At 69.4% G+C, this 27,710-nt stretch overlaps 3 protein-coding genes across 3 annotated transcripts in view; 1 reads left to right on the forward strand and 2 right to left on the reverse strand.

Moving 5' to 3' along the window:
• Window positions 1–693: 693 nt before the first annotated feature.
• On the reverse strand, window positions 694–10,282 carry SEMA4B (semaphorin 4B). Its single transcript, XM_067305292.1, has 14 exons — window positions 10,157–10,282; window positions 5,653–5,813; window positions 5,490–5,552; window positions 5,307–5,405; window positions 5,081–5,192; window positions 4,840–4,956; window positions 4,335–4,492; window positions 3,654–3,835; window positions 3,386–3,536; window positions 3,089–3,299; window positions 2,878–2,993; window positions 2,578–2,741; window positions 2,405–2,499; window positions 694–1,813 (listed from the first exon to the last, which is right to left on the reverse strand). Exons 1-14 carry the CDS (start codon window positions 10,257–10,259, stop codon window positions 1,038–1,040), a joined length of 2,508 nt encoding a protein of 835 aa, XP_067161393.1. The 5' UTR covers window positions 10,260–10,282; the 3' UTR covers window positions 694–1,037.
• A 9,029-nt stretch (window positions 10,283–19,311) lies between these two features.
• On the forward strand, window positions 19,312–24,350 carry IDH2 (isocitrate dehydrogenase (NADP(+)) 2). Its single transcript, XM_067305291.1, has 11 exons — window positions 19,312–19,394; window positions 20,142–20,233; window positions 20,767–20,932; window positions 21,506–21,666; window positions 21,786–21,929; window positions 22,131–22,267; window positions 22,550–22,701; window positions 22,857–22,969; window positions 23,106–23,203; window positions 23,507–23,599; window positions 23,977–24,350. The coding sequence occupies exons 2-11, from the start codon at window positions 20,183–20,185 to the stop codon at window positions 24,062–24,064; spliced, it is 1,203 nt and encodes a 400-aa protein (XP_067161392.1). The 5' UTR covers window positions 19,312–19,394; window positions 20,142–20,182; the 3' UTR covers window positions 24,065–24,350.
• A 169-nt stretch (window positions 24,351–24,519) lies between these two features.
• ZNF710 (zinc finger protein 710) overlaps window positions 24,520–27,710 on the reverse strand; it is a 44,746-nt gene continuing 41,555 nt past the window's right edge. The window contains exon 5 of the mRNA XM_067305290.1: window positions 24,520–27,633. Coding sequence (XP_067161391.1) covers window positions 27,461–27,633 — 173 coding nt within the window. The 3' untranslated portion in view covers window positions 24,520–27,460. The remainder of the gene's footprint in view (window positions 27,634–27,710) is intronic.

Here is a 27,710-nt window from a genome sequence, read left to right on the forward strand (position 1 = left end):
CATCGCAGGGGCGCCGCCGCCGCCGGGTCTCACGTATCACTGCCTTGCTCCCAGCTGCACTGCCCTTCTGGCTCGGGTGCCCCGAGGTGCCAATGGGATCTGCAAGCCGCGGCCGGCGCCCCTCCGGCCCCGCGGGCTGCGGCTGCTGGCACAGTACAGGCAACGCCTCCGGTGGCTGTTTTGATGTCCCAGAACAGGCTGGGCAGGAAGTTTGGCACGCTGGTCCAGCCGGGAGCGAGGCAGGCAGCGCTGGTCCCCGGGGGACAAGCCTGCTCCTACACGCTAGCTCAGCGCGAAGCTCGCGGCTCCCAGCAGCGCCGCGTTCACACGCTGCCAGCGCTTCCCAGCGCGTTGTTAATCCGGGCACGGGAGCTCCCCAGCAACGCTGGGGATGCCGCACGCGACGCCGGAGGCGGCATGAGCACGAGGCCGACTCGCCCGCTCCGTGTCTCCTCCGCAGGATCAGCCGTGCACAGCTTCCCCCAAACCGCTGCAAAAGCCGACACCGTTCCTCTCCCGCCGCCGGTCCAGGAGACGCGTGCGGCCACGCCGGGCGCAGCAGCGCACACACATGTACAAAGGAGACACAGGGACTTTATATAAAAACCACAGACGTTTCTGCACACACACACCTGGGGCGCCGAGGCAGCGCCGGGCGGGCGCCTGCCGTTTCCCCCCCTCCCCCCCCCCCCCGCCCGCCCCCGGGACACGATTCACATTTCCAACGTATGAAAAACGAACCAAGCACAGACACGCACAGCATGGGCGCCCGGGGCGCTGCCGCAGGTCGTCACAGTGAGTGGGGTGCGGGGGGCCGCGGCCGCCCCCTCCTGCCCGCTGCATAGACGGGGCCGGGCAGCGGCGCCGGCCCAACAGCGCTGCCGGCACAGCGCGGTGCAGCGCAGCACAGCACGGAGCGGTGCAGGGCGCCCAGGCATGCACGCACACACAACACCGGATGCCGGCCACGGCCCTGCGGTCCGGCGGGCTCAGCGGAGCAGAGGCGGTCGCGTCCGAGGGCTCGGGTCTCGGCCCCGTCACACCACCGAGTCCTGGATCTCGGAGCCCAGGCGCACCCGCGGCCTCGGGCAGGCCGGGGACACCTCCACGAAGCTGTCCCGGACATGGAGGGGCCTCTTCTCCGACTCGGAGAAGGTGCGCGGCGGGCCGGGGGGCTCGTGCACGGGCGTGCTGGCCACATAGTTGTCGTGCAGCGCCTGGTAGCCCTTGTGCTCGGGCGCCGCGCTGGGCAGGCTGCTGCCGTTGAGCGGCAGGCTCTCCGCCGGCTTGCGGGGCTGCTTGGGGCGCCGGGCGGCCTCGGTGGGCTCCAGCAGCGCCTTCATGCCGGCGCCGTGCCGGTGCAGCAGGAAGAGGGCCAGCACGACCACGGCGGCGGCGAAGAGCGCGCACATCACCAGGAACTCGGTCCAGTAGGTCTTGCCGTGCAGGCGGGCCGTGGCGCCGCCCGCCGCCGAGGTGCTCCGCGAGGTGCTCACCGTCTCCAGGGCGTCCCGGGCGGCGGGAGGGCGCCCGCCGGGCCGCGGCGGCCCCGAGGCCGGCTCCTGCACGCGCACGCAGTAGCTGGCCATGAGCTGGCGGAAGCCCTCCTCCAGCGACCAGCAGTCGTAGGTGCCGGCGCGCTCGGGGCTGCCCACGAGGATGAGGGCGCCGTCGGGCAGCACCAGGTAGGAGGCGTTGATGGGCGCCCCGTTGTGCGCCCAGCGCCGCGTCGCCAGGTTGGAGAGCAGCTGGCAGGGCAGCGGCCGCACCGCGTTGGGCGGCAGCCACACCGGCTGGCACGGGGCCCCCGTGGCTGCGGGAGGAGGAGGAGGAGGACGGGGGCGCGTCGGGGGGGGCGAGCCGGCTTCACCGCCCGCCCCGTCCACCTCCCTGTCCGCTTCGCCGTCCACGTCCCTATCCCATTTCTGCCCCGATCCCCATCTCTGTCCTATCCCCAACCCCATCCATGTCCCTGTCCCCCTCCATCCCCATCCCTGTCCCCCTCCATCCCCATCCCTGTCCCTCCCCATCTCTATCCATGTCCCCATTCCATTCCCGCCCTGACCTGATCCCCATCCTGCCTCCATCCCGTCCCCATCCCTGTCCATCCCCATCCCCATTCCCATCCCCATCCATCTCCATCCCCGTTCCCATCCCCACCTCCGTTGCCATCCCCACCTCTGTCCCTATCCCCATCCCTCTCCATCCCCATCACCATCCATCCCTATCCCTATCCCCATCCCCGTCCCTGTCCCCTGCCTGCAAGGCCATGCCGGCAGGCACAGGGACCCCCTAGCTGCAGGTGGCAGGCGCTGTAGTGGGAACCGCTGCGCTCCCGGGACACCCGCGATCGCCCCCAGCCCCACGGCAGCCCCCCCTTGCCCAGCGCGGCGCGGGACCTCACCTGGGGGCGGGACGACGCGGGGACGGGGCTGGGAGGCGTTGGCGAGCCGGCAGAGCCGCTCGGTGTCAGCCTCCTCCACGTCCTGCGCCCAGAGCCTGCGGGCGAGAGGGGTCAGGACGGCGGGGGGCCGGGGGGGCTGCGGGGGGCCGGAGTTGCGGCGGGGCGGCACTTACTGGGGGTGGGTGCGGGGGCCCGGGGCGGCGCGGCGGCAGGCGCCCCGGCTCCAGGCGCAGAAGGGGTCCCGCGCCAGCACACACTCGCCGCAGCTGCGGTAGAGGCTGCAGTTGGCGAAGGGCACCTGGGCCACCGCGTCGTAGGAGGCCACGTAGACCAGACCCTGCGGGCAGGAGGTGCAGCGGGGTCAGCGCCGAGGCCCCCGGGCGGCCCCCTCCTCGGGCCGCCCCAGCCCGCGGGGGGCTGAGCCGCCGGCACCGCCGGCACCGCGCGCGCCGGGGCCCCAGCCCTGCTCTTGCCTGGGCCTGGTCCAGCAGCAGCTGGAGCACCGGCTGGCCGGCGCGGAAGAGGCGGATCTCCTCGATGATGTGCACCTTGTGGTTCACGCGCACTGCCTTGTGCAGCCGGCCGTCGTCTGCAAACGCAAGGGCCGCGCTGAGCGGGGCCGGCGGGGCGCGTGCGCGGCCCCATCCCGGCCCCATCCCCGTCCCCGCGCCCTCCGGCACCCACCCGTGCCCAGGAAGAGGACGTCGTAGGTGCCGTGCAGGCCCTGCGCACGGTGCACGCCGATCTGCTGGTAGCGCACGTGGCTCTGCAGCAGCAGCGGCTGGCTCCGGACCGCGCTGTCCATCAGGAAGTGGTCCTTGATGAAGTTCAGCACCCGGTCCGGCATCTGCAGCGACGAGTTGATCTTCAGGTGCCGCGTGTGGCTGGTGATGCACTGGGGAGAGAGCGGAGGCGCTGGGACGGGGGGGGCGCATCCTGCATCCCGCGCCCCGCGCCCCGCTGCAGGGACGAGCCACGTACCGTGCCCGGCCGGGGCTCCGGCACGGGGCTGGTGTCCGTGTACCACTGCTGCGTCTCGCGGTTCACCTCCTTGTAGAGCCCGGCGAAGGCTTTCTGCACGCTGCGCATGGGGAAGGCGCACACGGCCGAGCTGCCCAAACCGCCCTTGCTCCTGCGAGAGGCAGAGCCGGGCACGGATCAGGCTCCCGGGCTGCGCCGAGCCCCGCGCCGGTGCCGACCGCGGCAGCGCTCCCGGGGCCCCGCCAGCCCGCCACCGCCGGCCCCTCACCACTGCGAGGTGAAGACGCCGTAGAAGAGCGTCTCCCTCCAGCGCGGCTCCCCCGGCGTGAGCACGAAGATGTCCTGCAGCACGTTGAAGGGGAAGCCGTCGTCCGGGTGCGAGCAGAGCAGCTGGGCCTTCAGGAAGGTCGTCCACCGCCGCTGCAGGACGCGCTCGCCCCCCAGGTCCCCCTGCGCAGCACGGCGGGGTCAGCACGCGGGGCCACGGCCGACCCCACAGCGGGGACCCCTGGGGCCCCCGGCTGCCCTGACGCCGGGGAGCGGACGAGGGGTTTGCCTGCTCGTGCAGTGCTATCAGAGCAGCCCTGCGTGTTGGGGAGGCATGAGCAAAGCGGCATCTAAGGTGCCCAAAAGAGCAACCCGATCCAAGAGGGGAAGGGTCTGCGTCTGCTCCGACGAGGATGGAGGCGCCAGGGAACGGCTCCTGCTGCAAATGCAGCGGCTGTCATCGTTCAGGGCCAGGGGAGCTCAGGTTGGGCGCTATGAAGCTGTGACCTCGTGGCGGTTGCCAGCGGAGGCCGATCCTTTCCTGGGGCTCCAGGAACCGGTGGGACAACGTGGGCAGGGTGGGCCCAGGGCCATCGTGGGCATTGCTCGTGCACGCGTGCAGCAGCACTCGCTAGTGCCTGCTCTCACAAGTGTCCTTGGCCCCTGGCGCCAGCGCACCCACCTTGCACACCCGGGCGATGCGCGACACGATTGTGTTCTCAAAGTAGTCGAACTCCTTGCCGGTCTCGCTGAAGAAGAAGTAGACCTTGTCGTCGTCGCCCTCGGGGTTGCCGGGGGGCAGGCTCTCCCGCAGGTAGGCTGAGCCCACGAAGACGGGGTCTGGGGGCACAGGCACCCTGAGCATCACACCGTGCACCTGAGGCTCGCCCGCCGGCGTGCACGGCACCCATCCCACATGCACGGCGCCTGTCCCATATGCACAGTGCCTGTCCTGCACACAGTGCCCATCCCGCATGCACGGCACCTGTCCCGCATGCACGGCGCCTGAGGCTTGCCTGCCAGCGTGCATGGTGCCCGTCCCACATGCATGGTGCCCACGGCTTGCCTGTCAGCATGCATGGTGCCCGTCCCGCACGCACGGTGCCCGTGCCGCACGTGGCCCGCGCCTCCCCGCCGTGGGCAGACAGACGCTCAGCCCCCCAGGCCGTGCCAGCCGCAGCTCTCACCCTGCAGCCAGTTGAGGGAGTTCTCCGTCTTGAGGGAGATGCGGCTCTCCTGGCTCCGGTAGATGGTCGGCTCGTTGCCCTGGAAATTGCTGACGGTCCCGGCGTAGAGCTCGCCGTCTGCCAAAGAGAGGGGCTGCCGCTGGGACCCGGCGCGCGCCGCCCGCCAGGATGGCACGGCCCTGCGGCAGCCCAGGATGGGCCCTGCGCGGCGCCCGGTCCGGTCCCGTGCGGCGTGCCTTACCGACCATGACGGCCGTGGACTTGTACTCGGGGTCGAAGGGGCAGCGGCCCTTGCCGTCCTCCAGCAGCGGCTTCCCCGACGCCTCCCGCTCCAGGCTGAAGTGCTGCACGTTCTGCAATGGGACCGGTGCTCTGAGCTGGCACCGCGGGCTGCCCCGGCCCGCGACGCCGCGGAGGGAGCGGGGACGGAGGAGAGGGGCGGGAGCGCAGCCCCCTCCCGTGCTCACCACGTAGGCACAGGCCGGGCTGAAGGCGCAGGTCCCGCAGGTGTACAGGTGGGTGCTGTTCAGCTGCAGCAGCATCTTGATGTAGTTGTGGCAGTCCCTCTGCGGAGAGGTGGAGGAGCCTGCTCACCGCCCTGCCGCGGAGGCCCCGCGCCGGCCCGCTCCCGCCGCGCCGCCGCGGCTCACCTGGGGGTCCTTGCCCTTGAACGCGCACTGCCTCTTCTTCTCCCCGTCCGCGCTCCAGGGCAGCTGCCGAGAGCCACAGTCACAGGACGCCCGGGCAGCTGCGCCCGCCGCTCCCCCAGCATCGCCCCCGCGCTCCGCCGCCCCGTCCCCGGGCTGCGCTCACCCTGTGGACCAGTGGCCCCGGCTGGAAGCGGCTGGTGTTGACGGCCAGGAGCAGCTCGCGCGCCCCCAGGTAGAGCGTGCCGCCGTCCGGGCTCAGCAGCAGGGCGGTGTAGTTGGACACGCCGGGCACCTCAAACCGCTGCACCGCTCGCTCGGCGGAGTCTGCGGAGGGAAAGCGGCAGCGTCGGCCACGGCCCCCGCACAGGGCAGCATCCCGCGGCATGCACGGTACCCCATGGCATGCACAGCACGCACGGCCCCGCAGCACCCCATGGTATGCATGGCCCCACGGTGCTGCAGCCGCACCGAGCAGCACCAGCCCCCCAGGCTCGGCGATGCGGCGTCCTCGCGGGAGGGCGACAGGACCCGAGCGGGGCACCAACCCCGCTGCCACGCAAGCAAGCGGAGCTGTGCTGCCCCGCGGGTCAGGCTGCGACAGCACTCCCAGTGCAGAGGTGCGTTCGCGCTCCTGTGCAGCGGCCGTGTGGGGGCTGCAGCGGTGGTTCCCAGCTGCACGCGGCCGAGGCGCCCCTGGGCCCCGGCCAAGCTCCTGCTGCTCGTGACCTCGAGGTCGGGGCAGCTCCACGCGCTGCCTCAGGCAGGTGGCAAACGCAGCCTGGGGCGCATTGCCACGCCAGGGTATAAAGCACAGCACCCGCATCCCCCCCAGCCCATGCAAAGGGCCGGTGTGGGAGCCCGATGGTGCGGGAAGCGCAGCGCAGACGGCCCAGGACAGCCCAGCCCGAGCAGCCTCTGAGACCCCTTCTACACAAGGCAGGGTCAGGCCCCAGGACGCAGAGACCCTGCCAGGGCCAGAGCCCTCAGGAGCACCCGGCACCGGGCTCAGCCCCAGGCTGGCACCTGCCCATGCAGCAGTGTCACCTGCCTCCGCTGCCCCTTCGCAGCCACGCTGCAAACCCGGGGCTCCCTGCAGCATGCGAGTCCGGCTGCTGCGCCCCGCTGCTGCGCCCCTTGGCCCCCCGGGCTCCGGCGGCACCCCCGGCCCGGCTCACCCCGTGCAGCAGCTCGTGGCTGCCAGGCGGCACATTGCGCAGCCCCCCCAGGCCCCCGACCTGGCGGGACAGACACAGACCCAACCCGCAGGACCACGCGCCCGGCTGGGGGCTGCGACCACCCAGCCAGCCTCTCCCCCTGCACCACCCAGAACTCCTGCTCCAGCTGCGGAACGGGGAAAAAAGCAGGTTTTGGAGAGGGGCCAGGCTGCCTGCACCCCTCGCTGAGCGGGGCAGGGCTGGGCTGCTGGAGCTGGCCCCAGGGCTGGCACACGCTGGGGTCAGGCACACGCTGGGGTCAGGCACACGCTGGGGTCAGGCACACGCTGGGGTCAGGCACACGCTGCACCGTGCTGCTGACGAGCAGTGCACGGCCGCGGCCACGGCACTACCCGGGGCGGCATTGGTGCCGCTGCGCACAAGCCCCGGCCCTGGGAAGCACCCTGGGAATTGCCCCGGGAATTGCCCCAAGCACACCGCAGCAACCCGCCCCAGCACTGGAGGGGAAGAGACCCAGTTGCACCACCCCTGCGGCGGGCACCGGTGCAGCCACCCTCGTCGCTGGCGCGGCCCCGCGTGGCTGGACGGTGCCCGCAGCGGGGCGGGAGGCCGGCCGGTGACTCAGGGCGAGCACCGGGGCTCACCTGCGCCAGCACGTGGGTGGCCGGGCACCGGAAGCCCTTCCTCTCCCGCCAGCAGCCGCTGAATCACCTGGGCCGGCTGTGTCAGCGGGACACGCCGGCTGACTCACGCAGCCTCCTCCCTCGCCCCGGCCTGTGGCTGCCTGGCCAGCGCCTCCTGCACCCTGGCTGCTCGGCCAGCACGGCCCGGGGCTCCCACTCGGCCGGGACCATGCGGGGGCCCATCCCTGCCGGGGGGCTCGAGCTGCTCCCGTGCGGGTGGCGCTGCTGGAGTGGGCGGCCGGCAGGACTTGCGGGTGCCGTCGTGCCCCGGGGCGATGCTGCCTGCAGCAGGCACAGCGCAGCTAACGGAGGGGCAGCAGCTGCCCTGGCAGCCTCGCACCCTGTGCACAGCCCTCGCACCCCATTGCAGAGCCCTCGTGCCCTGGCAGCGTCCTGCCCCGTGCACAGCCCTCACACCCCAGGCACAGCCCTTGCGCCCTGGCAGCGTCCTGCCCCGTGCACAGCCCTCACACCCCAGGCACAGCCCTTGCGCCCTGGCAGCGTCCTGCCCCATGCACAGCCCTCGCACCCCAGGCACAGCTCTCGCACCCTGGCAGCGTCCTGCCCTGTGCACAGCCCTCACATCCCGGGCACAGCCCTTGCACCCTGGCAGTGTCCTGCCCCGTGCACAGCCCTCGCACCCCAGGCACAGCCCTCACATCCCATGCACAGCCCTTGCGCCCTGGCAGCATCTTGCCCCATGCACAGCCCTCGTGCCCCACTGCAGAGCCCTCACAGCCCCAGCAGCCTCCTGCCCCTTGCACGGCCCTCCCATCCCTGCACGGCCCTCCCGCTCCGTGCACGGCCCTCCCAGCCCAGGGAGCAGCTCCCGGAGCCCGTGCCCGCTGCCAGAGGGACCTGTCAGGACAGGACCTGCTTCTTCCAGACAAACCTGCTGGAGGCAAATCCAGCCGCTTCCAGGAGAGCAGCTCTCCCAGCTCCTCCCTCCCAGCCAAGCGCAGGCCCCACGCAGCCGTGCTGTCCTGCTCTGGCAGAGGGTCAGCCCGCGCCCCTCACCCGGCTCCCCACGCCAAGACCCTGGCTGCAGCCTCTGCCAAAGCAGCGTCTGCGGGGGGCCAAGCCGGGCCCCGACCGGCGGGTGCAGTCAGGGCCGGGCACAGCGCAGAGCCGAGCTGGCCCATGCCGGGAGAGGAGGACGGGGCGCCGCTGCCTCCCGTCCATCCCGCCCGGCTCCGCGGGTCCCCGATCTGCTGGTGCCGCCACGAGCTCCGCCGGCCGTCGCGGGAGCGCGTGGCGCGGCCAGCAGGGCCACGTCCACACCGAGGAGCCCCACGCCACATCCACACCGGGGAACCACAGCTCGCTGCGCCAGGGAGCGCTCCCAGCCGCCCCCGCGGCCCTGCCAGCACCGTCCTGGCCCAAACCCATCGCGCGCTCCCACGCCAGCCCGCGGCCTGGCCAGGAGTTGGCAAGGGGCAGGGAGGCTCCCCAGCGACAGCTGGATTTAGCCACCTCCTTTTGGAGCACAGCGAGCCCGATAGCACGGGGAGGGCCACGCGGTGCCCACGGACAGAGCGCCAGCAGATGGACCTGGCCCAAGAGCCCGTGGCCGCTGGGTGCTCCGGCCCCAGCTGCCCCCGAGCGCGCCTTGCTGCCGGCCCGCCGCCCCGTGCCTGCAGCCAGCGGGAGGGGAGAGGCCTGCAGACCCCTCTGCCCGCAGGGACCAAGTCCCACCTGCCAGGAGAAGAGCAGAGCCGGGCTGCGCCTGGCCGAGAGGCCTCCCCCAGCCCTGGCACAGGGCTGCCGGGAAGCTCGGAGCCCCTTGCAGGGCCTCGCTGCTCGCCGGGGCTCTGCAAGGGGCCTGGGGTCGTGCGCAGCACGCGGCCCGGCTGCACGGCTGAGACGGGAGGAGCCGGCAGCCCCCCTGGCCGCAGGCTGCCCCCCGAGGGAGCCTGCACCAGCAGTGGCCAGGCACAGCCCGCAGAGACCCCGCGGCTGGCCCAGCCCCGTCCCCCACCCCTGCAAGACGCCACTGCAACCACCTTGCTGTGTGCTGGGATGCAAGCGAGCACCCGCAGCCCCGGGGACCCAGCCCCCAGCCTGCTTCCCCATCCGCGCTCGGCACGGTTCCCCTCCCCGTGCCTCCCCACAGCAGCCTCGCCGGCCTCGCATCTGCGGGCTCTGCCCCGGCCGAGCACCTGGCCCTGCTGCCCCACCGCGCTCCCCACCGCTCGCTGGCCCCGCGCAGCCCGCAGTGCCGGCAGCCTGGGTAGTGAGGCCAGCCCCCGCGGCCACCCGCCGCCCCGGCCGCGGGACAGCGAGCCCTGGCTTGCCGGGCTGGCTGGGACGGGGTGTTCTGCAGGCTCAGCACCTCGTCAGGGCGGCGCAAGGCGTTTCCACGCCAGAGCAGCAGAGCCACGTCCGCCCCACGGCCGGGGGGGTCACACGGCCCGGGCGCAGCGCCTGGGGTGGGGGTCCTGCCCCAGCCCGCGCGGGCAGCTGCGACGGCCGCTGGGGCAGGCTGCTCTCCCCAGCTCGCTGCAGGGCAGCGGAGAGCCCAGACGGCCCGGCTGTGCTGCGGGATGCTCGCAGGGAGCAGCTCCCACCGGACGCGTCCCGGGAGCCGTGGAGGGGCCGCCCGCCTGGCGAAGCCCCCCGGTCCCTGGGCAGCCACCCGCACCCCGGCCACGCTTGCGGGCCAGGGGCTCCCGGTCTGGGGGACCCGCGGGGCCCGGGGATCCTGGCGCCCAGGCAGGGCAGCACCAGGCTGGCACGGGAGCCCGGGGCAGCCCGTCCCGGTGTCGGTGTCGGTGCCGGTGCCGGCGGGGTCCCGCGGCGCAGCACTCACCGTAGGGCAGGCTCACCCGCGGCACGGGCTCCTGGGCCGCCGAGAGCAGCAGCGCCGCCAGCACCGAGTGCGCCAGGACGGGCAGCGCCGGCCGCGGCGCCATGGCGAGCCGAGCCGGGCCGGGCCGGGCCGGGCCGGGCCGAGCCGGGCCGGCGGCGCTGCCCCGCCGAGCCTCCGCCGCCTCCGGGCGCTGCCGACCTGCGGGGAGAGACGGGCTCAGCGCGGCGCGGCCCCGACGGCTCCCCGCCGCCACGCGCCGCCGCCGCGGACCGGCGCCCGCAGCCCCCGCGGGACCCGCGACGGGCAGCGCCGCCCCGCCCCGCCCCGCCCCGCCCCGCCCCGCCGCGAGGGACCCGCCCCCGCCCCGCCCCGCCCCGCCCCCGCCCCGGGGGGGCGGCCCGGACGCTCCGCGCTGCTGCCGGCGTCCCCGGCAGAGCCCGGCCGGTGGGACCCAGTGCTGCGAGCTTCCCCGGCAGTGTCCTGCCACTGCTGTGAACTTCCCCAGCAGTGCCTGCCTAATGCTGCGAGCCTCCCCAGCAGTGCCCCACCAATGGAACCCGGTGCTCTGAGCTTCCCCTGCAGTGCCTGGCCGGTGGGACCCAGTGCCACAATCTTCCCCGGCAGTGCCCGGCCGGTGGGACCCACTGTTTCCAGCTTTCCTGGCAGTGCCCAGCCCATGGGACCTAATGCTCCAAGATTCCCCGGCAGTGCCCAGCCTGCAGGACCTGGTGCTGCGAGCTTCTCTGGCAGTGCCCAGCCTGCAGGACCCAGCAGTGCCCAGCTCCTTTCCTTCCCTCTCTCACTTATGGTCTGGGTGAGCAGCAGTCAGTCACAGCCCAGAAGGGGACTGCGCCTTATCCCAGGAGCTAATAGTGGCCGTGGGCCTCCCCCGCACTGGGCACTGTCTGCCCTGGGAACGGCTCAGCCTGAGCAGCTGGTGCCGGAGCCTGCCGGCATAGGGATGCTGCTGCTCCCAGAGCCCCCTCAGTGTCGGGTTCCCACGGGGGCGGCTCTGCCCCAGGCCGGCCATCCCCACGGCACGGCTGGGCCCATGCGCTCCCCGTGCCCGGCGGGTCGTGGTGTCCACTGTGCCCGGGCACCACACTCCCTGCCCAGGGGAGCATGGGCTCATGCAGGTCCTGGCCCGGCCTGGCCGCGGGACACCTCTGCCAACCTGTCCCACTGGGCAAAGTTCACGGGCACCCAGGGCCTGGGCACAGCCCCCCCGCCCCCGGCCTTGCCCAGAGCAGCCCGTCCCTGGGGCTCCAGGGCAAGTGGGGGGCTGGCAGGGCCACGGCACAGGAGGGCAGCACCCTGGCAGCGGGCAGCATCCCAGCAGCGGGCAGCATCCCAGCCGTGCCGCGAGCGGGGCTGCGCGGGGCCGGGGGCCCCGTCCTTGGCGGAAGCGCGTGCAGACCCCTGGGGAACCACCTGGCTCGTCCGGCCGTTGCCATGGCGACGCGTTATTAATGACAGCTGCTTATTTTGCCATGGCAACGCAGGGGAGAGGGGCTCTGCTCTGCGGCGGACGAGCTCTCCCGGGGCCGGGCAGCCCGGCCCCCTCGCTGCCTAAGGGCAGGGCTGCGGGATGAGGCCGGCCGCCCCCGGCCATCGCCATCCCGCCAGCCGGCCCGCCAGCGAGCCGCGGGCGATGGTGCTAGGTGCCAGCGTTGTGCTGCTCTGGGCCATACCTGGCACTGCGGCTGCGGGCTGCCGGCTCCTGCCTCCCTCCTCAGCCGGGCTCCCTTCCTGCTCCCGGCCCCGCTCGCAGGCTCCGACGTCCCTTCCTGGGCCAGGGACAGCCCCGGCCGGGCTCCACCCCACCTGCCTTATCGGTACCCTTTGCCCAGGAAGTGCCACTGCGGGGACGGGACGGGGACGGACGGGACGGGATGGGACGGGACGGGAGGGGGCTCCGCGTCACAGGGCTGGGCCGGCGGCGCCCTGCGCGGGGTGAGTGTGTGGGGACCAGCCCTGCGGCGGGATCCCCCTCCGCACGGCATCGCCCGGGGCCTGGTGGGGTCCGGCATCGCCTGCACCAGCATCGCCTGCACCAGTGTCGCCGCCAGAGCGCTGCACCCCGGGGAGCCGCCACCCGGTGTGCGGGCACCCCACGGCCCCCGGCAGCCCCCAGCCGCCCTCGGGGCAGGCGGGGACGGGGGCTCCGCTGCCCCGGCCGCGCGGCGGAGCCAGGCCAGAGCCTGCGCCTTTAAGCGGCGGCAGGCAGCGCGCGGAGCGGCGGCGGCGGCAGCGCTGCCCCGGCCCGGCCCCGGCCCCGGCCCGCAGCCAGGCCTGTTTACGACAAGCTCCCATTTATCTCCTCCGCCTGCCCACGCAGCCTGCCGGAGCAGGGCAGCGCGGAGGGGCGGCCCGCAGCAGCGTGCCCGCTCCCGCGCCCCTGCGCACGCGCGGCCGCCCCGGCGCAGGGCCGGGCTGGCACGGGCCTGCCTGCGTGCCCCGGCGCGGCCGTGCATGTGTGTGCACGCGTGCTGGCAGCAGCCCTGCCACCCCCTCCACCCGCACCGCTGGCGAGGCGTGGGGAAACCGCTCGGGGTGCCAAGACCCGTGCGGCGTTAAAAACCTGTGGCCTAGGGTCAACAAGCAGGCGCGGCGGTGGTTTTCGCACTGAATTCTCACGCCAAAGCCCTGAGTCCTGCTCCTGAGGCTGGCGGCGCAGGGAACATGGCTGTGGAGCTGCCTGCCGGCGCTGGTGGTGAGCAGCAGCTGGGCTGCTCCGGCCCCGCTGCCGCCCTCCGCGTGGCCCTCCGGCCACCAGCCTCTGCAGCTGCCCCAGGCGACGGCACGGACACAGCCCCCTGCTCGCAGACGGGTGCCGTGCTCACATGCAACCTGCAGGCACAGCTGCCCCCGACACCCCCCTCTTGGGCCTGCACGTGCCCCTGCTCAATCCTCTCCTGGGGAAGGTGCCGGCATCCTCGCATGGCCCCACCGGGCTCCTCGCCTGAGCTGTGCATGCGGCGTGGCGCCGGCGTGTTTGCACGCACACCTGCCGCCGTGCACGCTCCCGGGCTCGTGCTGATTCACGCACACATGCTCCCAGGCCCAGCTGCTCCGTGCCAGCAGCTCAGAGCCTCGCACGCGTCCTGCCGGAGCCGGGCTGCCTCTGCTGGCACTGCCACGGAGAGCCCACACGCCTGCGTCCCAGCGGCCGGCGCCCGGGGCTGGCGGCGGGCAGAGGCCCCACTCGGGGCGAGAGGACAGGCAGGGGCCCCAGGCGCTGGCACACGCGGCCCGCAGGGCATGTCCAGCCGGGCAGCACCGTCCCCGTGCACGGGCATCCCACAGGGCCCACCGTCGCCAGCACAGCCTTCACGTCCCACACGCCTGGCCTGTCCTGCCGAGCTCCCGTGCTCCCCCGTGGTGCCACGGAGCCCGTGGCACCGGCAGCCTGGCTCGCTGCCGGTGCCCTCCCGTGCTCTCCCCACGGCAGCTCTGACCCAGCCGCCGGGGCTCTTAGCTCAGGCACTTCTGCAGCTGGGGCACGGGAACTGGCAGGTCCTGGCTCCAGGATGTGACCTCTTCCCAGCCCTCCCCAGCTCCCGAGCCTGCACCAGAGCTGGGCTTCCCTCCTGGCCCCAGTCCCCTCGGCCCAGCTCACCCCCTTGCTTTGGTGCTGCCTGAGGGGGGGGGGGGGCCCAGACCCCTAAAGCAACCACAGCACTGGCTGGAGCAGCCACCAGGGACCAGCAGGGAGCCCCCACCACCTGCGTGGCCCCAAATTCCCTGCAGCCCTGAGCCCAGAGGCTGCTTTGGCACCTAATACCATCAGGCACCCAGGGACCAGCAGCACGTGTGCCACCCACAGGCCCAGGATGCGGTGCACACACACACACACGTGGGACGTGCAGCACACACGGGCCCCACACCTGACACTGGGTGCACGCGCGCACACACACACACACAAACACACCAGCAACCCGTAGACATGCCCAGAACGCTGTGCATGCATTTCCGTACCCTCAGACAAGCACCCTGCACACACACACACACACACACACACACACACACACCCCACATGTAAACACATGCGCTGTGACTTACTGTGCATACACACCCCATACTGCAAACACACACACACCTGAGAACACCCCCAACACACAGCTCCACACCAGTGCAGGCGCCATCCACAAACATAGTCCCGAATGTTCCTCCACCCACGCGTGCACACGCACGCACACACACACACACACACACACACTCACACCCACCCACCCACACACCATTCACACAGACCCTCTGCCGTCTCTACACCCCCCATGCACACCCTGTATGCGCGACACTCCCCTTGTGCACAGCCCCCGTGCACACACACCCGTGCACATACACACCCCACTGCACAGGCCCTGTGCACATACCCCACCACGCGCATGTACACCTCCCCATACACACACACACACACACACGCTGCACAGCCTCTTGCACAGCCCCCTTGCACCCCGCCTGCCTTACACAAGTGCACCCCCCCCCCTTGCACGGCTCCCGTGAACGCTCGCATGCATGCATGCATGCACACACATGCACGCACACACACACACACGAGCGCACACACACACACACGCATGCATGCACACACATGCACGCACACCCCTCCCGTGCCCGGCGCAGCCCCCTCGCAACCCCCCGGCCCGATGCCGGTGCCGGTGCCGGTGCCGGTACCGGCGCGGCGCGGCCCGCCCGCTGCTTACCGGCTCGGCGGCGGGCGCGGCGGGTCCCGCCCGCGGCGCGGCGCGGCGCGGGGCGGCTTCGGGGCGGCTCCGGGGCGGCTCCGGGCTCCCCGCCCGCCGCGGGGCGCGGGGCGGCTCCGGGCGGCTCCCGCTCCCCGCCCGCCGCTCGCAACAAAGGGCCGCTCCGCCCGCCGCCACCGGCACCGGCACCGGCACCGGCACCGCGACCGCATCCCCGCCCGCCGCGCTGCGGGCCCGCCCCCGCCGGGGCCGGGGGCTGCTCGGCGGCGGGAGCCGCGGGGGGCCGGCTCGGGGGGGGGGGGGGCTGGAGTGGAGGGGGGGGGAGATATTCCTGGCTCTGGGGTGCAGGAGCTGGGAGGGTCAGTCCTGGCTTGGGGGTGCAGGAGAAGGGGGGGGGGGGTCCCAGTCCAGGGGTGCAGGAGCTGGGGGGGGTCCAGTCCTGGCTCTGGGGGTGCAGGAGAAGGGGGGTCCTGGCCCAGGGGTGCAGGAGCTGGGGGGGGGGTCCAGTCCTGGCTCTGGGGGTGCAGGAGAAGGGGGGGTCCTGGCCCAGGGGTGCAGGAGCTGGGGGGGGGGGCATATTCCTGGCTCTGGAGTGCAGGAGCCCAAGCGAAGGGTCCTGGTCTGGCTCCAGAGCAGGGGGAGACCAGGGCGTGGGGCTGTGCTGGGGCGCCAGGGTGGGAATCACCCACTTCGGGCTGCCCCAGCCAAGGGAACTGCAGCCTGGTGGCTACGCTGGAGCCGGGGTGATGCTGGCCCCAGCCACGGGCAGCGCTGGTCCCAGGCGATGCCGACTGCCTGCTACCTGGCCATGGTGCCCCGCGGGTGGTCGAGGGGCTCGGCAGCGCTGTGGGGCCGGTGGGCAGGCAGGCACCTGGCCTCGCGTGGGGCAGAGGCGAGGGCCTGCACCCCTCGCTGGCAGGGACGGGGCTACGCGGCGCGAGGGCAGCCCCAGGAGCAGTGGGGTCGGCGCTGCGGCGCGGGTGCAAGGACTCCTGTGTGCGTCCTGAAGTGCAGCCCCAGGCAGCTCTGCAAGGTCCTTGCGGTGACACGCGGCTCCAGGTGCTTTGGGGTGGCACCTGCCTCCAGGCCTCTCCGCAAGGTCCTTGCAGTGACACCTGGCTCCGGAGGTTTTTGGGTGACGCATGGCTCCAGGTGTCCCTGCGGTGATTCCCAGCGCAAGGCTGCTGCCGGGTGTCAGCGCTGCATGGAGCTGCCAGAGTCTGAAGAGCCTGAGCGGGCACAGGGAGGGCAGGTGCTTCGCCCCCCGGGCTGGAGGAGCCCAGGGGCAGCCGAAACGAATGGCTGTGGTGTGGGGCTGCCCGCCGGGGAGGGCAGGAGGCGGCTGTGCCCCGGGAGCAGGGCCGGGGGCTGCGCTGGGCCGTGGAGCCGTGCGGGACACGCAGCCGCGCTCCAGCCCAGGGTCCAGCTGGCCGACCCCTGCCCCACACGGCCCCCAAGCAGAGTTTCCGGCGCTCCCCAAGCGCCAGCACCGCAGGCACCGACCTGCCGGCCGGCACCGGGCCAGGCAGGGGTCACCAGGCCGACCAGTGCTGGCCCTGCAGCTCCCTTCCTGGAGCTGGGGGCTCCCCATCCTGCCAACCTCGCAGTCCAGCTTGCATTTTCCGTGCCTTTGGCTGTGCTGTGTCCCTGAGCTCTGCCATCTGCTCACCCGGCCACCGAGCCGTGGGCAGCCCAGCTGCTCTGCGCGATGCTGCACCACGTCCCCACGGTGGCCGTGACGTCCCCTGCCCGGCCGCACCGCTGGTGCTCGCAGAGGCCCCGCCACTGTCTAGCGCCCAGCTGGAGGTGTGGGACGGGGATGAGGTTGGGATGGGGATGAGATAGGATGGGGAGGGGAGGGAATGGGGATGAGGATGGGAATGGGAATGGGATGGGGATGGGAATGGGGATGGGGATGGGAATGGGATGAGGATGGGGATGGGAATGGAATGGGATGGGAATGGGGATGGGATGAGGATGGGAATGGGAATGAAATGGGGATGGGAACGAGATGAGGATGGGAATGGGGATGGGGATGGGATGGGGATGGGATGGGGATGGGGATGGGGTCCCGCAGCCGTTTGCTGTGTGCCCCGTGTGTTGGGGGCCGAGGGCCGTGCGGAGCAGAGCTGCGGTGCAGGCTGAGCGCAGGCATCGCTCACGCGGAGGCCGGGCCCTGCGTCTCCAGCACTCGCGGGTGCTCAGCGGTGCCTGGCGAGCGAGGCTCACAAACACGCTGCATTTCCCAGCTGGCACACGGCTCCCTCCAGCCTCCCTGGCTGCGTGCCACTCGCAGCGCGGGACCCCAGGTGTGCATGCAGCCAGGGGTGCAAGCGTGCCGGGGGGAAGGACACCCCCAGCCCCAGGTCCCTGCGTGTCCTCTGACCGGGCTCTCAGTGCCCCAGACGCGCTGGAGCCGGGGCCCTCCCAGGCCACGCTGCTTCCCAGAGCGGGGACAGCTGGAGCCTGGCCCTGTCCTCCCCCAGCGAGCCCTCCCGCCCCCGCCGACCCTCCCGGGGCCGTGCGAGCTCCGGGGGAAGCTGGTTTGGCAGCGGCCGCGGGCGTGTGGATTGGGCTCCGGCCAGGGATGGACTCCTTTGTTTGAAAGCAGCCCGTCCCTGGGACGGTGCCACATGGCTGCTCTCGTCAGCGCGCGCTCGGGAGCCACCGCTCCCTGGGGGACGAGCAGCCGCGCTGGCGTGACCTCGCCTGCGAGAGCCGCGGTCACGGGGCGGCTCCGACCACAGCAGGGCCAGGCCAAGGGCAGCGGGAGCCCGGCGCTGCAGCGCGGCACGGCGAGGTGGCAGCCACGGTCCCGGGGCCAGTGCCGGGGCGCAGCACTGCCAGGAGCCCCCTGCCACCGTGCCGGCCCATGCAAATTTGCAGATTCCTAGAGTAAATTTGTAGATTCCTGGAGCAAATTCCCAGAGCAAATTTGCAGATTCCCGGAGCAAATTTGCAGATTCCTGGAGCAAATTCCCAGAGCAAATTTGCAGATTCCCGGAGCGTGTCGCGCGGCAGCTCCCGGCACCAGTCCTGCCCCACTGCAACACCTCCTGCGGGCTCCGGCAGGGCCAGCTCCTGGCTGAGCTGGCTCCCGGTGCCGGGTCTGTCCCGCCGCTGTGGGTCCCGGCTTCCCGGGCAGTGCTGGAAGCAGGCAGGGGGAGGGCGGCGTGCTCTGGCGCAGGGCTCGCGCAGGATGGGGTGCCGGGGCAGGGTGGCGGTGGCCCCTGCGACCCCACGTCCCCGGGGGTGCCGGCCCCCCCAGCCGCGGCGCTGGCTGGCCATGGGCCTGCACTCTGGTTAATGTTAAAGCCAGGCGCACGTCAGTGCGGCCCTGCCTCCCCCCCCCCCGCAGCCCCCGCCCGGGGCGGGCAGCTCCAGCCGGGCTGTTTTTCTGCTCTCCTCCCTGCAGCAGGATCTGCCTGGCCCCCGCAGCTAAAAAAAGCCAGCGGCAGCTCGGCCGGCTTGGCCAGCGGGGCGGCAAGCCTCCGGGCACAGCGGCCCTGCGAGGAGGCCCCGCGGTGCCGGGGCTCCCAGGGGGGTCCCAGGGGGGTCCCAGGTCGGGGCGCGTGGCCACGCAGCGGGGTCCAGCAGGGCGACGGGAATGGCTGTGGCTGCCCCAACCCCCCTGAGCCTGGTCCCGGGGGGCGTGAGCCCCCGCTGCCCAGCCCGCTCCACTCTGCTCTGCTCCGCTCCGTCCAGCCGCCCTGAGTCATGCGCTGGCAATGTGCAAAATCACTTGTTTCTATGTAGGGAAGCCTGAGCTGGCTCCAAGCGCTCGGCTGAGCTGGCAGCGTCCCCTCGGCACAGATGTGCAGGAGTCGCGTCCCGCCGGGCTGGGCCGGGCTGGGCCGGGCAGGGCAGCGGTGTCCAGCAGACGCGGCCCTTCCCTAGCGCGGCCGCTCCGGGAGGAGCCTGCGGCCGGGGACACCGGCCCTGGGGAATGCTGACCCCTGGGGGACGGGGAGCCCCGGGGGACACTGACCACCGGGGGACATGGACCCCTGGGGAATGCCGACCCCCGGGGGATGCAGACCCCCGAGGGACTCGGAGCCCGTGGGGATGCGGAGGCCCCGAGGGACATCGACCCCCGAGGGATGCGGAGCCCCCGAGGACACCGACCCCCAAGGGACTCAGAGCCCGTGGGGACGTGGAGCCCTGCGGGACCCCGACCCCCGGGGGACGTGGAGCCCCCGAGGACATCGACCCCCGAGGACACCGCCCCGGGCCCCCCCGCAGCGGCGCCTCTGGGTCCCGCCGCCCCCCGCGCGGCCCCGGCGGGGGCGGGGGCGGCCCGACCCCCTGGGCGGCGGGGAGGGGGCGGGGCCGGGCGAGAGCCACACCCCGGGGCGGGGCCACCGCTCTCCGCCCGCCCCGCCCGCCGCCGCCGCCGCCGCCGCCGCCGCGTCCCGCCATGGCCCACTACCTCCGCGCCGCCACGGCGCTGAGCCGCGCCGCCGGCCTGGCCCCCCGCGCCCCCGCCGCCGCCGCCGCCGCCGCCCTGGGCCCCGCCGCGCCGCGCCGCCACTGTGAGTGCGGGACGGCGCCGCCGGGCAGCGGGGGCAGCGGGGGCAGCGCGGCGGCCGTGTCCTTGAGGGCGCCGCGGCCGCGCCGCCGCGACGCGACGGGGCGGGGCGGGGGGGCGCTGCGGGCCGGGCCGCGGCCGGGAGCCACCGCGGGGGCCGCTGTGGGCCCAGCGCGGTCAGCGCCGGCACCGCCACCGGGCCCGGCGGGGTCAGAGCCCGACCCGGCCCCGGCCCCGGCCCCGGCCTGGCCCCGAGGGGGGGCCGTGCTCCGACCCGGGCCTGGCCCCAGCGGGGTTTGGGCCATGACCAGGGCCTGGCCCCAGCGGTGTTAGTGCTCCGTCCTGGGCCCCGGCCGGGCTTGGGCCATGACCAGGGCCTGGCCTCGGGGGGGTGGTTTGCCCCCAGACCCAGGCCCAGTCCCCAGCGGGGTTTGCGCCCTGGCCTGGACCTGGGTGGGCTCAGGCTGTGCCGTGGCCAAGCCCCTGTGCTCTGCTGCTTGCCAGAGCGGGGAGGCTTGGACGGGGCCCCCGGGGCTGGGGGTCGGGGTCCCTGGAGGGGCGTCTCCCGGCCCCGCACCAGCCAGCTGAGCTGCAGCCCTGGGGCTGGCAGGGGCCACTGGGGAGCAGCCGGCAGAGCTCGCCTGGCCACCGGCGCCCCTCGGCCCGGCCGCACTGCCAGCAGTGGAGAGCGGGGGGCCCGGGGCGCCGGGGGACCTGGGGCACCTCTGACAGCTGCGCCGCCACCCCCTAGATGCCGACAAGCGGATCAAGGTGGCCAAGCCGGTGGTGGAGATGGACGGCGACGAGATGACGCGGATCATCTGGACGTTCATCAAGGAGAAGGTAACGTGGGGCCCAGGTGGGAGGACGCGGTGACCTGCGCCTCCTCGCCACGTCCTCCGCCACGTGCCAGCGTGCCGGGAGGGCGCCGGGGGACTCCTCCCGCGCCATGGGCTGACGTCGGCCCCGGCCCGTGCTGGGGCTGCCCCCCGCTGCCCGTCCCCGGCAGGCGGGCCCCGGAGTGCCCCGTGGCCCTGTGCCGCCGCGATGTATCCGGCACCGCGGGTTCCTGCAAGCGGAGCTGGCGGTTCCTGTTCCTCCGCCCTCCCCGGCCGTCCCCCTCCGGCGCCGTGTCCAGGAAGCAGGTGCTTAAACAAATGGCAGCTTCCGGCGGGACCTGAAAGCGAGGAGGCCTTGGCAGCTGAGCCGGGCCTGGCAGCCGGCGGCGGCTGCGCTGGGGGCAGGGACGGTCCCGCGGCCCCGCGCAGGGCTGCGGCGCAGCGGTGGGCAGCGCTGTGCCCGCTGGGGAGAGGGGGCCGCTCCCGCAGCAGCACCCTGCGCCCCTCGCGCTGACGCTCTCCCATGGCCTCTGCCAGCTGATACTGCCCAACGTGGACGTGCAGCTGAAGTATTTCGATCTGGGCCTGCCGCACCGGGACCAGACAGATGACCAGGTCACCATTGACTCGGCGCTGGCCACCCAGAAGTACAGTGTGGCGGTGAAGTGTGCCACCATCACACCTGACGAGGCCAGAGTGGAAGGTAGGAGGGGGGTGGCAGCCTCGTGCCCAGCTGGGGCGAGGCAGACGGGGCCGAGCTCTGGCTGCAGCGAGCGGTGGGGCTGGCCAGCCCGTGCCAGCTGTTCCCTGCCGTGGCAGCTGCGCATGGAGCTGAGCCCCTGCGGTGTTTGCCTGGCACCTCTGGGCTAGGGCAGCGGCATTCCCAGTGGAAGAGGCTCAGCTCACTAGTGGGGTGCCTTGATGCTGCGTTCTGCCTGGGCTGGGTGCAGGTGCCCCCGAGCACGGTGCTGTGCCTGGCCCTTGAGGTGCTCCGTGGTGCCGCAGTAACGCAGGCAGCGTGGGGCTGGGGGAGAACGGGCTTCCTGCTCAGTGCAGGTCATGAACTGGGTGCAGGGCTGGCCCCTCTCCTTTGCTGGCTGAGCAGCGGGTCTCTGCCGGCAGCTCACGGCAGGAAGGGCCGGGGGGTGAGAGCCGAGCAGGAGCTGAGGAATGGGTTGGGGTTAGTGCTGCTGGGACTGGTTGGGGCAAGGCTGTGCTTGGTAGAGGGGCATCCCTTGAGAGGGACAGGCTGGGGTCTTACCTCTGCACACCCCAGAGTTCAAGCTGAAAAAGATGTGGAAGAGCCCCAATGGGACAATCCGAAACATCCTGGGCGGGACAGTCTTCCGGGAGCCCATCATCTGCAAGAACATTCCTCGCCTGGTACCCGGCTGGACCAAGCCCATCACCATCGGCAGACATGCCCACGGCGATCAGGTGAGCCACTTGCCTGCACACGGTGGCAGGGAAGCAGGGTGGTGCGGCCGCATGTAGGGGCTGGACTGGGGAAGGGTCCTGCCAGACCCCAAACTGACAGTTTGGGCTCCTCCTTGCAGTACAAAGCCACAGACTTCGTGGTGGACAAGTCTGGGACGTTCAAGATGGTTTTCACGCCCAAGGACGGCAGCGCGGTGAAGGAGTGGGAGGTGTACAACTTCCCTGGAGGTGGCGTTGGGATGGGCATGTACAACACAGACGAGGTAACTGTGGGCTCTGGTTTGGGCTGGGTTTGGGAGGAGGTGGATGGGGTCCCTGTGGGACTGCCCTGTGCAGCAGCACAGCCCTACCCGTGGTGGTCCTGGCCAGGCTGGCGGGATGGAGAGTTGTCTGTGATAAGAGGGGGGACTGGAGCCCCTACTGACTGTGTGTGTGTATGTGTGTGTTTTGTGTTTCCATTGCAGTCTATCTCAGGCTTTGCTCACAGCTGCTTCCAGTACGCCATCCAGAAGAAATGGCCTCTGTACATGAGCACCAAGAACACCATCCTCAAGGCCTACGATGGGCGCTTCAAAGACATCTTCCAAGAGATCTTCGATAAGTATGGACTTTGACAAACTCAGGCAGCTCACAAGGTCCCACCTGCGCTTGTGCTGGAATTTGGGTAGCTCTGCAGACTGGGTGCTGGCTGCATGCTCCTTCTGGGGAAGGGGGACTTACATCAAGGGTGACAAAGATCCTTTGGGACCTGGTATAGTGTGAGCACCCCTGTGTGGCAGCTGGGCTGCCTGCTGTGCTCCTCGGAGGGGGTGCTGGCTCTCTCCCCTCCCGTCCTGGGGAGCTCCTGTGCAGGGCCCTGCTAACACCAGCTCTTGGCTCCCAGGCACTACAAGACGGAGTTTGACAAGCTGAAGATCTGGTATGAGCACCGGCTCATCGATGACATGGTTGCCCAGGTGCTGAAATCCACAGGTGGCTTCGTCTGGGCTTGCAAAAACTACGATGGAGACGTCCAGTCAGATATCCTGGCCCAAGGTAAAGCAAGCTGGGGCTGCTCACGTGGCCTGTGGGCAGGAGCAGGGCCAAGCTGTGCAGGGTGGGAGGGCTGCGTGGTCTCCCTCCTCAGGGTGGTCAGGGGCTGCCTGGCTGGATGCTGTCTGCGCTGCCCCAACCCCTGCATCCTGCTGCAGGCTTCGGTTCCCTGGGCCTGATGACCTCCGTCCTGGTGTGTCCGGATGGGAAGACCATCGAGGCAGAAGCAGCCCACGGCACGGTCACCCGCCACTACCGGGAGCACCAGAAGGTGAGTGTGCTGTCCCTGCTCTCCCAGCACTTTCCTGGGAGCGGCGGGCCCGTCTGGCCCTGTGCGTGTACCCAGGCGCTGGGTTGCACGAGGTCTGCTGCTGAAGTCAGGGCCTCTGAGCGCTCTCCCCACACAGGGACGGCCCACCAGCACCAACCCGATTGCCAGCATCTTTGCCTGGACACGTGGCCTGGAGCACAGAGGCAAGCTGGACAGTAACCCTGACCTGATGAAGTAAGCACCGGGGGGCAGGGATGCTGCTGGGAGAGGCGGTGGAAGAGCCCACGTCACTGTGGTGTGAGAGGGCTGGGAATGGCTGGCAGGCTCTCTGAGGGAGACCAGAGCGGGGCAGGGAAAGGGGGAAGCTGCTGGGAGCCGTCTCCTGTGCGGATGTGTCTGAGCTGGTCCCAGCCTCGAGGGCAGCAGTGAGCTGCGATTGCAGGGTGGGAGGCTACAGGACAGGGGTAGCCTTTGGCCGCATTGCTCTGCGGGGTGCTGACTTTGCTGGAACTGCATGTGACCCTGCTCTTCCCCCAGGTTTGCTCAGACGCTGGAGAAGGTCTGTGTTGAAACTGTGGAGAGTGGGACAATGACAAAGGATCTTGCAGGCTGTATTCATGGTCTGGCCAAGTAAGTGTGGCTTATGAGGTGGAGTGGGTACATGGGAATCCTTCCAACGCAGGCGCCATCTGCCACGAAGGCAAGTTTGCCTCTCTGTGACAGCTACGGGACAGCCACTGTAGACTCTAAGCATATATTAATAGCAAGTTCTGGGTCAGGCCCTGACTTCAGTTGGGCAAGGAAGCCACATCATGCACCATGGAGCTGTTGTGCCTGGCACAGACTTTGTTTCCTTAGCATGTCTCCTTCATGGTGCACTCTCTGCATGGGGCAGAGGTTGCTTGCAGCCAGGGCCGGGAAAGGGCAGGGACCCTGCCAGCCTTGCTGCGGGCTGGGGTGGGTGGGCAGAGGACCCCTCCAGCCCTTCTCTCCACCTTTTCTTCCAGCGTGAAGTTGAATGAGCACTTTGTGAACACCACAGACTTCCTGGATGCCATCAAGAACAACTTGGACAAAGCCCTGGGCAAGAAGTAGAGAGGGCCCTTTCTCAGCAGGGAGGGGGGTGTCTGTGTGTGTGGTGCCAGGCGTTTACCTCATTTTTAACATGATAGGGAGCTGACGCCGCCTTTAGCTCACTGACTTGGCTCAGGAACATTTGAAATAATTTTTATAAGCAGTTTTCCTACGAGTGTTTTTAAAGTATTTCTAGCAGGGGTTTGTAGGAAACGGGCTGGGGAGGGCTGCCCTTCACCGTGCTGTAATTTATGTAACCTCTGACCTCATGGTGCCAAACATAGCAATTAAACACTTCTCAGGCCCACTGTGTGCGTGGTGGATGGGTGCAGGCCTGGGCGGGTGGCAGGGCTCCGCGTGGCACTGCTGCCCTCCCGCGGCAGCTCCGCTCCTGGGGCCCGCCTGGCAGGCACGCAGGGGTGGGCTTCCTGCCGGCCCTGTCCTCCCTGCCCAGGCGCAGGAGGCAGCCAGCCAGCTAAAGAATATTCATTTATTTAGAATTATTGCTAAACAACTCTTCAAACCAAGGAGATCAAAAAACACAGTAGGGCTTTGCACAAGAGACGGCTGAACCGCCCTGCATACACAACGCAGTAACGTAATGGAGTCACAGGAGCTGCACAGCTTGCAGGCATCCTCTGTACAACTGCGGCCGCGGTCCCCTCCGGCAGAGGCACCGACCACATCCTCCCGCGGCACCATCTGCCTCGTCTCCACGAGCTGCTGGGGCAAACCCTGATGCTGACTAGCCCCGCAGGCCGTGCCGTGCGCCTCCCGGAGCTCTGCCCAGCCGGCTCAGGGGTGCGCAGTGACCGCTGCCGCCTTGGCAGCGGCAAGACCCCTTCTGCTCGGCCTCCCTAACCTGTCTGCTCCCAGGCACTGGCCTGGCTCCAGAGGGGCTGCTCCTCACAGTCACTGCCTGTGGCATGAGTGGGTTTTTTTTTTTTTTTTTTTTTTTTTTTTTTTTGGTAACCAGGGACAGAGGTAGTTTGTGGGGGACGTGCTGTGCTGTCTTGCAGCACAGAAGTCGATCGGGGTAGGGGGCTGTACTGCCAAGCTCTGTGAGGGAGTCCAGGCTGGCTGAGCTCCCTGCTGCTTGGGGAGCTTGGTGCTTTCTCCATCCTGCCCCAAGTCTGGAGGAAGTTACGCCCCTGGCAGGAGGAAGGCAAGAGCAAAGCTGGGGGGCCCGAGCAATTGAGCGCTGCACTGCGCCTGGAGCTGGCCCTTAGCCCTGCTGGGGGAAGTGCTGAGTTGCATCACCTGCTCTCAGAGCCACTGTTCTTCACCAGCACAACCTTTTTGGAGATAGGGGATTGACATCCCCCTTTGGATATGCTATCCCACTAACCAAAGGGGGCAAAGCAGGTGCTTAGCTCCACTTTCACAGCAAGCAGGAAGAAAAACTCCCCTTAGCTAGGGAACAGGGACGTACAACACTACTTGGCAGCACCCACAAGTCCTGATGGGCCTTGAGCAAGGCAGGCAGCATGTGACATGCTCCAGCAAAGGGCTGCCAGGCCAGGCACATGGCTGTGCTTGCACAAGAGCCTGCAGTGAAGGCAGCATGCTTGCTCTGCCTTGGGAAGCATTGCTAAGCCCTCATCATGTGAGCCCCCAGCAGGCTGTGTGTAGACAGAGGGTTGGCTAAGGTTGTCCTGGACTCTGTGCAAATACTGCTACTTCCTCTTCCCCAGGAAGCTCCCCCTCTGCTCTGTCTCTGGAATCATGGTTTGCCCCCCAGTCTTGGGCCTGCTGCAGCCTCTCCGGACATGCTGGTGTCTGCCAGGGTTACGAATGGCATGGGCCATGCTTGTGAGAGCAGCGCTCTGTGCTGGGCAGGAGCATGCATGCTGCCCCTGCTCCCTCTCTGCAGCAGAGGGGATGGGAACGCAGGCTCAGCAGTTGCCACCTTTGCTTCCCATCACTTCTCTGGCACGTTTCTCCCTCCCTCCATAGCATCTGAGAGGCCATTAGGCAAGCCAGCAGCCCAAGGGCTGTATTTCCAGAATGAAACTCTTTTCCTGAATTCTGAACACCTCTGTTCCTTGGTGGGATGGTTGAGGCTGGAGAAGCTCAAAGGGGTGAAGAGATACTGCCTATAGCACATACAGCAGCTTTGGTTCATTAGCCACAGGCCCTGCCTCCTTACTCAGTAGACCAACACGGCTGCTTTCCTGCAGCTAGCAGGACATTTCTCTTTGGTCCTCAGCCCTCCCTCAGGAGCCCTGAGTTCCAACGCAGCCTGCTCTGCTTGCAGCTTCACAGATCACGCACATTACACAGGTTTACAAAGAACATTGGTTAAAAGAAACTGAACTCAGTGAAAAGATAAATCCAACCACGCGGCACATCTGAAAAAAATAAATTACTTTCAAAATACCATCATTTGCTCAAGTTGAACAGGGTTTGCCTTCCTTTAAATACATTGCTCACTAAAGCTGCTCTGTTCAGAGCTGCTGCTTCCACTGAGCTTTGCAATTAGTTTGTAAGAAAATATTCTGTTTTGTATGTGCCCTGTGGCCTTTCTTAGGTTGCCACAGTTATGCTTGCATCAGCTTGCAGCTAATGCCAAAACAATCAGAACTGTTCTCACCTGCTGAGGAGAGAGTGAAAGAGCAAGAAATGCAAAACAGCTTCCTTTCTGCTTGGCTTCTTGCAGGTAGAGGGGCTTCTGCCCTGCTGGGTGTTCAAAAGGTGGGTGTAAAGGCCTGATGGTTACAGGCTGATCTGCAACCCCAGCACAGCTGATTAGGGAGGACCCAGGAGGTAGAATAATTAGTAATGCTCATCATCTTCTGGGATGTGCCTTCCCCTGCCTGCAGCTTCAAGTATGCTTTCTGGAGAACTCTAGTGTGCAAGCAAGGGTGAACACCAGAGTGAAGTCGTGGCTTGCCATGGAGAGGCGCTCAGCCAGGGGCAGGCAGGCAGGAGTACAGAAGAGTGAAGGGAGTTCAACGCTGCACAGGTGAGCTGCAAGCAGCGAGCGCGCAGCTCTGACGCTCCCTCTCGGGGTGAGTGGGGAAGAAGGGGCCCTGAGAGGGAATGACCCAAGTGATGGTAAAAGCTCAACCAAATCTCTGCAGCGGTCTCAAAACATCCTAGGACTGAGCCCTTAATGGCTCAGTACACCAGCTCTGAGCGCTTACAGCAGGTAGCTACCGCTGCCTTGTGCCACCTCCAGGCTCTGCTCCTTCCTTTGCCCCAGCAAAGGTTTTAGGACATCCCTGTTTCCTCCTTCACCCACTTCGCTTGAGCCTCCCCCCTCTCACGGGGCAGTGGTGCAGATCTGTTCCGGATGCTGCAGGGAGTGACAGCCTGTCAGCAGTGCGACAGGAGCTCCTCTTACCCAACAAAGTCCAAGCAGGTCACCGGCAGCCTTCTTCCAGTGTGCTCTGGGCCTGCCGCCCTGTCGCTCAGCTACAACATGTTGTAATAAGCCATCTCCTTCATAGCCTGCTCTGTCAGTGCGTTCTCATCCGGAGGGTTCCCCACCCCTCCGTAGTCATAAGAGTTCTCCTCCTCATAGTCTTCCATTTCCTGCTGGCTGTCCAGCTCAGTGTGATCTGTCCCAGCCAGGTCCATCATGGGATCTAGAAGACAGTGCATGAAAAAACAGATGCTGTATCTGCCCCACATCTGCTGCCACAGAAAGGCAATGCTGGGGCAT

This window comes from Apteryx mantelli, chromosome 15 (assembly GCF_036417845.1).
Source record: "Apteryx mantelli isolate bAptMan1 chromosome 15, bAptMan1.hap1, whole genome shotgun sequence".
In the NCBI taxonomy this organism is placed as follows: domain Eukaryota; kingdom Metazoa; phylum Chordata; class Aves; order Apterygiformes; family Apterygidae; genus Apteryx; species Apteryx mantelli.

What these genes read in the sequence shown, in the direction of transcription:
- SEMA4B (XM_067305292.1), bottom strand. Translation starts at nt 10,259, where the DNA reads ATGGCGCCGCGGCCGGCGCTGCCCGTCCTGGCGCACTCGGTGCTGGCG. An exon ending in TGCTGCTGGACCAGGCCCAG is followed by an intron (nt 2,742 to 2,877) that starts GCAAGAGCAGGG and finishes TCCTGCCCGCAG; the next exon opens with GGTCTGGTCTACGTGGCCTC. An exon ending in GGCCCCCGCACCCACCCCCA is followed by an intron (nt 2,500 to 2,577) that starts GTAAGTGCCGCC and finishes TCTCGCCCGCAG; the next exon opens with GCTCTGGGCGCAGGACGTGG.
- IDH2 (XM_067305291.1), top strand. Translation starts at nt 20,183, where the DNA reads ATGGACGGCGACGAGATGACGCGGATCATCTGGACGTTCATCAAGGAG. An exon ending in GTCAGATATCCTGGCCCAAG is followed by an intron (nt 22,702 to 22,856) that starts GTAAAGCAAGCT and finishes ATCCTGCTGCAG; the next exon opens with GCTTCGGTTCCCTGGGCCTG. An exon ending in AGTAACCCTGACCTGATGAA is followed by an intron (nt 23,204 to 23,506) that starts GTAAGCACCGGG and finishes CTCTTCCCCCAG; the next exon opens with GTTTGCTCAGACGCTGGAGA.